Source organism: Pristis pectinata, chromosome 2 (genome assembly GCF_009764475.1).
Source record: "Pristis pectinata isolate sPriPec2 chromosome 2, sPriPec2.1.pri, whole genome shotgun sequence".
Taxonomy (NCBI): domain Eukaryota; kingdom Metazoa; phylum Chordata; class Chondrichthyes; order Rhinopristiformes; family Pristidae; genus Pristis; species Pristis pectinata.
In genome coordinates, this window is record NC_067406.1 from 144,233,271 (window position 1) to 144,245,362 (window position 12,092).

Here is a 12,092-nt window from a genome sequence, read left to right on the forward strand (position 1 = left end):
TTAGTTGGGGTATTGAGTTCAAGAGCTGCGAGATAATGTTGCAGCTCTATAGAACTCTGGTCAGACCACACTTGGAGTATTGTGTTCAGTTCTGGTTGCCTCATTATAAGAAGGATGTGGAAGCTTTAGAGACGGTGCAGAGGAGATTTACCAGGTTGCTGCCTGGATTGGAGAGCACGTCTTATGAGGATAGGTTGAGCGAGCTAGGACTTTTCTCTTTGGAGAGGAGGAGGATGAGAGGTGACTTGATAGAGGTGTATAAGGTGATAAGAGGCATAGATCGAGTGAACAGTCAGAGACTTTTTCCCAGGGTGAAAATGGTTAACACAAGGGGGCATAATTTTAAGGTGATTGGAGGAAGATATAAGAGGGATGTTAGAGGTAAGTTTTTTTTTACAGATTGGTGGGTGCGTAGAACAAATTGCCTGCAGACATTGTGGGAGCAGATACATTTCTGAGATAGGCACATGAATGATAGAGAAATGGAGGGCTATGTGGGAGGGAAGAGTTCGATAGATACTAGAGCAGGATAAAATGTCAGCACAACATTGTGGGCCGAAGGGCCTGTACTGTGCTGTAATGTTCTATGTTCTAAAGAATGCTACACGTTATCTGGCTGAGAACTGCTGCCAGATAAACCCAGGACTTGATGATCTGTACCCTAGGGTTTTGAAAGAGATGAACTTGGTGATAACAGAAGCACTAGATGCCATCTTCCAAAACTCCATAGATTCTGGAATGTCCCACAGATTAGAAGATAGTAAATGTTATCCCGATATTTAAGGAGGAAGGGAGATAGAAAACGGGGAACTATAAACCAGTTAGCCTGACATCAGTAATAGGGAAAATGCTGGAATCTACTACGGAAATGACAATAGGGTACTTAGATAATAATAGGATTGGGCAGTGTCAAATAAAAGGGAATCACATTCAATAATCTGTTGGAATTTCTTGAAAATGTAACTAGCAAAATAGATAAGAGTGAATGGGTTGATATGGTATATTTGGGATTTCAGACCTTCGATAAGGTGCTACACAAGAGATGATTCCTCAGAATTAGAGCACGTTGTATGGGAAGGGTTAATACACTGGCACTAATTGAGGATTGGTTAACCGACAGATAATAGAATAAGAATAACTGGCAATTTTCAGGTTGGGAGGGTGTGACTGGTGGGATGACGCAGACTTGGTACTGGGGTGCCAGCTGTTCGCAACTTATGTTAATGATTTAGATAAGGGGATCAAGTGTAATACATTCAAGTTTACTGATGATATAAAGCTAGGTGAGGAGGATGCAGGAAGTCTTCAGGGGATAGAGGTAGGCTAAGCGAATGGGCATAGCAGATGGGATATTATGTGAAGATTGTGAGAGAGGTGAGAAGAAATTCCTTCACACAATGGATAGCAAATCTTTGAATTATGTACCCAAGAGGACTGTCAGTGCTCAATTACTAAGTACATTTGATAGACATTGACAGATAAGAGGATTAAGGGATATAGAGCTGGTGCAGGCAAGGTAAGAGATACGACGGAGTAGACACAAGTTGCCTTCCACTGCTCCTATTTCCTGTGTTCATCTGCTCTATTCCTTTCTCTGGCCATGAATACCAAGGCAACACTGGTTAAGATCAGCTATCAGAGATTGCACCAGTACAACAGTAAATGAAAAATAGCTAATCTGAATAACCCTGTTTGGTTTTACATGTGGTAAATGGAGGTGCAGGACACATCGATCATACCTTTGCGTCTAGCCCCAGTCCAGCTCGGGTGAGAATAATCGCAAGTGCTATACTTCTCAAGGATGATGACCACTTGTAGTCAATGTAAATAGCTTCACTGACCACAGGAATATTTCGGAGAACAAATCCAGCAAGCAGCATTCCTAATACACATACAGGCACAAAAGTGCAAAGAAAATATATTACAGATTAAACATCTGTTGTGTTAAATCTTACAGCAAACACTGCTATGAATCAAAGTTTGGGATACTTATGGCCAACAAAAGTAGTGCAAATGCAAGTCTCCTTCTCTAGTGCATCTCTCCAAAAATAGAGGTATTCAATACCTTGGCAGAGCTGAAGGTGGATAAATCCCCATGTCTGGGTGGGATTTATTCCAGGCTGCTATGGGAGACAAGGGAAGAGATTGCTGGAGCTTTGGCTGAGATTTTTACATCTCACTGGCCACAAGTGAGGTACCAGATGACTGGCAGATGGCAAATGTGGTCCCTTTTTCAAGAAAGGCAGCAGGGAAAAGCCTGGTAATTATAGAGCTGTGAGTTTAAGTTCAGCAGTAAGGGAGCTATTGAAAAACTATTCTTGATACCGGATTAATGATTGCTTGGAAAGGCAAAGACTAATTAAAGATAGCCAGCATGGCTGTGTCAAGAGCAGATCTTGCATGACCAATCTGATTGAATTTTTTGAGGAGGTAACAAAGTGCATTGATGAGGGTGGGGCAGCTGATGTGACTTAAATAAGACCTTCAACAAGGCCCCACATAGGAGAGTGGTCCAAAAGGTTGGGGCCCATGGGATCCAGGGAAAGTTGCCAAATTGGATTCAAAACTAGACTCAGCTGGAGTACTTCATGCAGTTCTGGTCAGCACACTAGGTGTGATATCGCTGGAGAGTGTATAGAGGAGATTCACCAGGATATTGCCTGGGATGGAGCGTTTCAGTTATGAGGAGAGACTGGGGAGGCTAGGAATGAATTCTCTGGAGGTTAAGAGGGGACATGGCTGATGTATATAAAATTATGAGGTATATAGATAGGGTAGACTGCAGGAAACTTTTCCCCATATCACAGGGGAATAAAACTAGAGGACATAGGTTTAGGATAAGGGATAAGAGTTAGAAGGGAGCTGAGAGGGACCTTTTTAACCCAGTACTTTAGAAGTGAAGATGATGTTGCAATTTCAGAAAAGCAATTCAAAACCAGTTTGCACATAGCACGATCCCACAAACATATTTTTGTTCATGTGATTCCTGTTGAAGGGTAAATATTGGCCAGTATGTTAGAGAGAGTTCTCCTGCTGGAATAATATCATGGAATCCACAGTACCGTGGCGGCTAGCGTAACGCTATTACAGCGCCAGCGACCCGGGTTCAATTCTGGCCGCTGTCTGTAAGGAGTTTGTACGTTCTCCCCATGTCTGTGTGGGTTTCCTCCGGGTGCTCCGGTTTCCTCCCACATTCCAAAGACGTACGGGTGAGGAAGTTGTGGGCATGCTATTTTGATGCCAGAAGTGTGGCGACACTTGCAGGCTGCCCCCAAAACACTCTACACAAAAGATACATTTCACTGTGTGTTTGAATGTATATGTGACTAATAAAGATATCAAATCAAACCTCAGACTTTTGAAAACCTAGAGTGTGCAGGGCTCTAAGAAAAGACCTTTGTCCTCACCGCTATCCAGGGGCCTAAACGGCCCTTCCAGGTGAGGCAGAGATTCAAATGCACCTCCTTCAACTTGGTCTATTGCATTTAGTGCCCCTGATGAAGCCTCCTCAACCCCAGCTAGATCAAGCATAGATTAAATGGACATTTAGCGGAGCGTCTGCAATTGGTCCAGAACAGCCATTTTTAGCTTTCGGTTGCATGTCATTTCAACTGCCCTCCCCATTCCCACACCGACCTGTCTGTCCTCTCCCTTCTCCACTGCCATGGTGACACCAAACACAAACTAGAAGAACATCACCTCATATTCTGCTAGGGTAGCTTACAACCCAAAGGTAAGAACAGTGAATTGTTACATCTTCTATTTTCTTACCTAGAAGAGGTGGTAATGGAGGCAGATTCGGGAATTTGATCATTCCCACAAGCTTTCCTCCCAGAACTGCACAGATGAACAGAATCAGATTTCCAAATAAATTACCACCAGGGAGGCACTCTGGGCCTGTGATTGACCAGACAACAGCCCACAGTAGGATCACCATAATCACTGGAAAAGAATGGTAAAAACTGGTTAATACAACAATCTGAATATATTTTCTTATTTTGAAGGATTCAAAGACTAGACAAGATTTTATACTGTATCTACTTTTGGAACATAATATGACAACAAAATAACGAATAAACACACAGACTTTTGAAATATGCTGGCTATGGTGTTACCATTGTTAATATTGGTGCTAATACTGTAGTAAATTTGCAGTGCCATAGTGTAATGAAATGATTGTAGTAACATCATAAAAAACATTAAAAATAAATTAAATACATTCACAATGCATTATTGTTCCATTTTGATCCAGTTTGTCTGGGGAGGTATTGCCAAAAGTGAGTCCCTGGTCTCATCAAAGCAATAAAATAGCTAAATGTTCAACATAAGAGGTGAGGAGCAATGAGAAATGATCTCATTGAAACCTACTGTAAACTGAAAGGGCTGGATAGAGTGGACATAGAGAGGATGTTTCCTTTAGTGGGAGAGTCTAGAATCCGATGGCACAGCCTTAGAATAAAGGGACGTTGCCTTAAAATGAGATGAGAAGGAATTTCTTCAGCCAGAGGGTGGTGAATCTGTGGAATTCATTGCCACAGAGGGCTATGGAGGCTAGAGCACTGGGTGTATTTAAGGCAGAGATTGATTGATGTTTGACTGGTAAGGAGGTTAAGGGTTACTGGGAGAAGTTATTAGAATGTGGTTGAAAAAAAAAGCCATGATTGAATGGTGGAGCAGACTCGATGGGCTGAATGGACTAATTCTGTTCCTATATCTAATGGTCTTATAAAACAAGCTAGGCTTTATGCTCGTTCATAATTTACTATTCGAATCCATGATGAAATGGGCAGCATTGTACACCAGCAACAAACAATCTGCTGGAGGAACTCAGCGGGTCGAGCAACACCTGTGGGAGGAAAAGAAATGTTGATGTTTTGGGTCAAAACCCTACACAGGACCGGGAGGGGAGAGGCGAGATAGCCGGTATAAAGAGGAGAGTGGATTGCACTCCCCTTCCACTTGCGTCTACACTGCACACCAGAACTGATACAAGAAGGAGCCTTATGATACTAGAACAAGTTTGTTGGTCCCTAGTATTTCAATAGCACCACAAACCAATGAAGTTCTAAGTGTGGTGTTGAGCAATATTAGCGACCACTTGGTTATACCTCATGCAGACTCTCCAGGTGCGATAGATTGATTATGTCAGGCCTGGAGTCCTTCTGTGGTAGTACTCCACAAGAGAACCATGCAACAAAGATGAAAACAGCTTCTGGACTATGGCTTGTGTGAATTCAAATAACATTGGTCTCATACAATTACCACTAGCCCTTGGTCCACAAACACTACTAGGTGGTCTTCCCACACAATCAGTAGTTGTCAAATAATCTTATTTCAGGACTTCTGAGTTTTATGTCAGCCAGGTACACAATCAGATTGGACAGATTACCCATGTGCTTCCCCAAGATCCTGCTGTGTTTTGGCTCCAGCAATTTTCTGATGAGGACTGGTGGAACTTCTGCCTATAGTGTCAGAGTAATAGGTCATGTAGCATGGAGTCCATGCTGACAATCAAGCACCCATTTTCACTATTCTTACACTAATCCCATTTTAGTCCCTCCACATTCCCATCAACTGCCTCCAGATTCTACCACTTATCTACACCCTATTGGGTCAATTAACCCACTAACGAGCACATCTTTGGGATGGGGGAAGGAAGATGAGCACACAGGAAATCCATGAGGTCACAGGGAGAAAGTGCAAACACCACAGAGACAGCTCTGCCACTATTCTGCTGTACACAGCCTGGGTTGCTGGAACAGCTTTCAGCTGCACTAGGATTCCTGCCCAGTGCATTTTTGGGAAGTCCTCAATGGGCTCATCATCAGCTGAGAGCTGTGGTGTGTCTTCATTCTATTATCAAGCAAAATTGGTCAATCCTCAAAACAAAAGGTGACCTCGTATTTTGGATTTGCATGGTTGTGTGTGTAAGAAATTCTGCTCTGCTAAATTTCTACCCCACAGTAATTTAAGGAATAAAGAAGACCAAAACTACAATGGAAACATGGAAATAAGAAAACCTGATACTCACATTGATATTCACCAAAGAGAAACATGGATGATGGTGAGATTAGGGAGGAATATGTTGATATATGAATCATAGAGCAATACCGCAAGGATACAGGCCCTTTGGCCCAACAAGTCCATCCTGACCACGGTACCCACCCATCTAGGCCATGTCGATGTTAAGCAGGAGGTATTGGGTGTCTTGAAAAACACTGAAATGGGTAAATCCTCAGAGCCTGATGGAACCTATCCCAGGATACAGAGGAAGGCAAGGGAGGAACGAACCATTCAGTAGTCTTATAACAGTGGGATAGAAGCTATCCTTGAGCCTGCGGTACGTGCTTTTAGAATTTTGTATCTTCTGCCCGATGGGAGAGGGGAGAAGAGAGAACATCTGCGATGGGTGGTGTCTTTGATTATGCTGGCTGCTTTATCGAAGCAGTGAGAACTATAGACAGAGTCCATGGTGGGGAGGTTGGTTTCCGTGATGCTGAGCTGTGTCCACAACTCTCTGCAGCTTCTTGTGGTCCCAAGCAGAGCGGTTGCCGTACCAAGCTGTGATGCATCCAGAAAGGATGCTTTGTATGGTGCATCGATAGAAGTTGGTGAATGTCAAGGGAGACATGCCTAATTTCTTTAGTCTCCTGAGGAAGTAGAGGCGCTGGTGAGCTTTCTTGGACGTGGCGTCTATGTGGTTACTGGAGAAGATTCTCATAGGATTTACATGCACATGGAAAAGCATGGAGTTATTAGGGATACTCAGTATGGCTTTGTGCAGGGGAAGTCCTGACTCACAAATCTGATGGAGCTTTGTGAAGAGGTGACAAAGATGATTGATGAGTGGATGTTGTCTACATGGACTTAAGTAAAACATTTGATAAGTCCGCTCATGGTAGGCTGGTCCAGAAGATGAAGTCTCATGGGATCCACGGTGAGTTGATAAATTGGATTCAAAATTGGGTTAGACATAAAAGACAGAGGGTAGTGGTGGAGGGGTGTTTTTCTCTAACTGGAGGTCTGTGACCAGTGGTGTTCCACAAGGATCAGTGCTGGCACTCATACTGTTTGTATATATATTAAATATAGGATGAAAATGTGGGTGGTCTGATTAGTAAGTTTGCAAACAGTATGAAAATTCGTGAAGTTGTGGATGGTAAGGAAGATTGTCAAAGGATACTGCAGGATATAAACCAGTTAGAAATTTGGGTAGAGAAATGGCAAATGGGGTTTAAGGCAAGTGTGAGGTTTTGCATTTTGGGAGACCAAATGCAAGAGAAAAGTGTACAGTAAACAGCAGGACTCTTTGGAGTACTGATGTACAGAGGGATCTTGTGGTGCAAGTCTATAGCTCCCCACGTGCCAATACAAGTAGGTGGGTGGTAAAGAAGACATACAGCATGCCTGCCTTTATCAGGCAGGGACTGAGTATAGAAGTTGGAAAGGCATGCGGCATCTGTATAAAAATTGAGTTAAGTCACATTTGGAGTATTGTGTGCAGTTCTGGTCACAAAACTATAGGAGGGTGCAGAAGAGGTTCACCAGGATGTTGCCTGGATTGGGTGTATTATCTATAAGGAGGGCTTGGACAAACTTGTATTGTTTTCTCCGGAGAGTTGGAGGCTGAGGGGTGACGTGAGAGAAGTTTACAAAATAATAAGAGGCATAGATAGGGTTGGAGCTGCTCCTTTACTTTGAGTCCAGCACTGGCAGCCCTTTGTGTTCTTGCTTACCTCCCTCCAGCAACTGTTTCCGACCTTCACACTCCCCTCCCCCCACCTTGCTCCATCTGCCTCAGGATTTTTCCCCTCCCTCTCCTTCCATCTATCATTCACCTGCCACTGTCTTCCAACCCCACCCCTGCTCCCCTCCCCTGCCTGGCACAACCTGCCTGTCATCTTACAACCCTCCTCAGTCCACTTTGGGCTCCTGTCTCATCACACCCCTTCTCCTCTTTATACTGGCCATCTCCCCTCTCCACACTCAGTCCTGATGCAGGGTTTTGACTCGAACTGTCAACAATTCCTTTCCTCCCACAGATGCTGCTCAACCTGCTGAGTTCCTCCAGCAGATTGTTTGTTGTTCTATATTCTCTGAAACATTTAATCCAATTATGAGTTATAGCAAGGATAGTGTAACCTCTATTTATGTATAAATATATAATATGCAGGCTTTATAATACAGCTTTTATTAATGATTTTAAAAATTAGCAATGAAAAGCATGTTACGGTCTAACCCTTTGTTAGTATACTAGCGATGATTCCTTGAGGTGGGCATGCACATATCTTCCAGAGTTTATGACGATGTTTTCGGATAGGCTCCTCGTTCTGACTGTTTTTATTCAAAAGGGTAGTTTCATCTACTTCTAGCGGCAAATCTGAATGTTCTGTGGTATTTGCCTTGTCAGTGAAGTCCTGGAACAAGGATAAAAAATACAAAACATTTCTCAGACATCTATTCACTTGTGAAAGGAAAACTGAAATAATATATTGAAGGTAAGGAATGATTCCTGTACTCCATAGAGTGTCACAGAGTTATCCAGCATGGAAACAGGCCCTTCAGCCCAACTCATCCATGTCAACCAAGATCCCAACCTCACAGCTAGTCCTATTTGCCTGCATTTGGCCAACATCCCTCTAAATCTTTCCCATCCATGTACCTGTCCAAATGTCTTTTAAACACTGTAATTAAAACTGCATTTCCTCCAGCAGCTCAATCCATATAGACTCTACTACCTATGCTCCTCATAAGTTTATAATCCTCTATAAGGTTCCTTTACTCCAGAGAAAACAACCCCAGCCTATCCAGTCTCTCCCTATAACTCAAACCATCCAGTCCCAGCAACATCCTTCTGAATCTTTTCTGCCCCCTCTCCAGCTGAATCACATCCTTGCTATAGCGTGATGACCTGAACTGCACACAGTGCTCCAAGTGCAGTCTCACCAACATCTTGTACAGCTGTAATATGATGTTCCAACTCTTGTACGCAATGCCTCGGCCATGCCATACACCTTCTTCACCACCCTGTGTCACCACTTTCAGGGAACTTTGTACTTGTACCCCTAAGTCTCCCTGTTCTACAACACTTCCCAGGGCCTTACCATTAACTGATGATGTCCTACCCTAGTTTACTTTCCCAAAATGCATCATTTCAGACTTGTCTGAGTTAAGTTCCATCTGCCATTCCTTTGTCCACTTTCCCAGTTGTTCTAGATCCTGCTGTAATCTTAGATAACCATCTTAGCTGTCCACCATACCACCAATTTTGTGTCATTCGCAAACTTACTGATCATCCCAATTAGATTTTCATCCATATCATTAATATACATGAGTAACAACTGGGATCTAGCACTGATCCTTAGGGCACACTTCTAGTAACAGGCCTCCAATATGAAAACAGCCCTCCACTACTACATTCTGACTCCTACGACCAAGCCAATTTTGTTTCCGATTGGTTAGCTCACCCTGGACCTTATGTGATCTAACCTTCCAGACCAACCTACCATGCGGGATCTTGTCAAAGGCCTTGTTAAAATCTATGTAGACATCTACCACCCCATCCTCATCAATCCACTTGGTCACCTCTTTAAAAACTTAGTCAAATTCATGAGACACGATTCCCCGTGCATAAAGCCATGCTGACCCCCTAATCAGTCCTTGCCTTTCCAAATGTTGCATTAGTGTGAGATTTTAATTTCCCTGGCATTGACTGGATTACTCAAAGTGTTAAGGGCCTGGACAGGTGGAATTTGTGAAATGTGTCCAAGAAACTTTCCTGAGTCAATATATAGAGGGACCTCCTCTTAGGGAACGAGGTAGGGTAATTAACGGAAGTAGCAGTCAGGGAGCACTTTGGCTCTGGTGACCATAATTCTACTAGTTTTCAGATAGTGATGGAAAAGGATCGAACAGGTCCGCAGGTTCGGGTCCTAAACTGGAGCAGGGCTAATTTTGGGGAATTAGGCAGGATTTAGCAGAGGTCAACTGGGTGAGCCAGCTTGAAGGGAAAGGAACAAATAGCAAGTGGGAGGCTTTTAAGAGTGTGATATCAAGAGTCCAGGAGCAGCAAGTTCCTGTTAGGGTGATGGGTAAACCTGGCAAGTTTTGGGAACCTTGGCTGACGAGGGATATTGAGGCTGTGGTCAAGAAAAAGGAAGCATACATTGGGTTTAGGAGGTCGGAGACAAATGAATCCCTTGATGACTATAAAAAGATTAAGGATATTCTTAAGAGGGAAATCAAGAGGGAAAAGATAGGGTATGAGATGGAGGTAAGGTTAAGGAAAATCCCAATAGGTTCTATAGCTATATAAAGAGTAACAGGGTGACTAGGGAGAGAGTAGGTCTCCTGAGAGATTAGCAGGGCAGCCTATGTCTCGAGCTGCAGGAGATGGGAGGGATTTTTAAACGAATATTTCTCCTGTGTTTACTGAGGAGAAAACCATGGTTGCTCAAGAGATAAGGGAAACAAGTGGAGATGTCTTGGAGGAAATTCATATTACCAGGGAGGAGGTATTTGCAGCCTTACAGAGCATTAAGGTGGATAAATCCCCAGGGCCTGACCAACTAGGTGTCATACATTTAGGGTGAGAGGGGAAAGATTTAAAAGGGACCTGAGAGGCAACCTTTTCACGCAGAGGGTGGTGAGTATATGGAACGAGCTGCCAGAGGAAGTGGTTGAGGCAGGTACAATAGTGTCATTTAAGAAGCCCTTGGATTGGTACATGCAGGGGCAGGGCTTAGAGGGATATGGGCCTAACACAGGAAACTGGGACTAGCTGGGTGGGCACCTAGGGTCGGCATGGATTCAATGGGCCTGTATCTGTGTTGTATTGCTCTATGACTCTAAATGGAGGTAGATCCTGTCTCTCAGAATCCCCTCCAGTAACATGCCCACCATTGATGTTAGGCTCACTGGCCTGTCGTTCCCTGGCCTGTCCTTGCAGCTGTTTGTTAATAAAGGCATGACATTAGCTAGTCTTCCGATACCTCAGCTATGCTAATGATGATACAAATATATCTGCTGGGGCCCCAGCAATTTCTCCCCTTGCTTCCCACAAGGTCCTGGGATATACTTGGTCAGACCCCAGAGATTTATCCACCTTTTATGCACCAACACCTCTGCTTTTGTAATGTCGATATGTTTCAGGACATCATGATTCTCTTCCCTGGTAAATACAGACAGGTAGTATTCATTCACGGTAAAGACAGATAGGAAATATTTATTCAAAAACCCTGAACATCTCCTGTGACTCCACACATACATGACCACACTGATCCTTAAGGGGACCTACTCTTTGTCTAGTTACCCTTTCGTTCTTAGTATACTTGTAGATTAGGATTCTTCTTTACCTTATCTGCCAAAGATATTTCAAATTCCCTTTTTGCCCTCCTGATTTCGTTCTTAAGTGTACTCCTACATCCCTTGATCCCAGCTGTCTTATACCTGACCCATGCCTCCTTTTTCCTGACCAGAGCCTCAATATCCTTCATCAACCAGAGTTCCCTACTCCTGCCAGCCTTGCCTTCACCCTAACAGGAACATGTTGGCCTCCCACTTGCCAGATGCCCCTAACATCCTCCCCCAATTAAACTTTGCAAGTTCCTGTCTAATGCCATCAAAATTAGACTTGCCCTAATTTAGGATTTTAACTTGAGGACAAGTCCAAAAGTGCTCCACCAATGACACATCAGCCTCATTTCCTAAGACAAAGTCCAGTGTAGCCTCTTCTCCAGTAGGGCTCTCTACATTTTGCTTGAGAAGTCTTAACAAATTATGTCCCATCTAATCCCTTTGCACTATGACAGTCCTAGTCAATGTTAAGGAAGTTAAAATCACAACCCTAGTGTTCCTACAGCTATCTGAAATCTCCCTGCAGATATGCTCCTCTAATTCCCACTGACTATCGGGGGGCCTATAGTACAATCCCATCAAAGTGATTATCCCCTTATTTCTAAGTTTTATGGCCTCACTGAACATTTCCCCGGGAATATTCTCTCTCAGTACTGCCGTAATGTTCTCCCTAATCAATATTGTAACTTCTACTCCTCTCTTACTTCAACTTCTAAAACAACAGCAGCATCAGTACC

At 43.5% G+C, this 12,092-nt stretch overlaps 1 protein-coding gene across 8 annotated transcripts in view; it reads right to left on the minus strand.

The window, feature by feature from the left end:
* The window catches only part of LOC127587443 (sodium/hydrogen exchanger 9B2-like), a 161,414-nt gene that overhangs the window by 47,375 nt on the left and 101,947 nt on the right, over positions 1 to 12,092 (minus strand). For 7 of the 8 annotated variants that reach the window (XM_052045808.1, XM_052045769.1, XM_052045801.1 and 4 more), the window contains 3 exons: positions 8,240 to 8,417; positions 3,772 to 3,942; positions 1,740 to 1,882 (listed from right to left, as the gene is read on the minus strand). In XM_052045808.1, coding sequence (XP_051901768.1) covers positions 1,740 to 1,882; positions 3,772 to 3,942; positions 8,240 to 8,417 — 492 coding nt within the window. The remainder of the gene's footprint in view (positions 1 to 1,739; positions 1,883 to 3,771; positions 3,943 to 8,239; positions 8,418 to 12,092) is intronic. The other variant, XM_052045829.1, reaches the window with a different exon arrangement.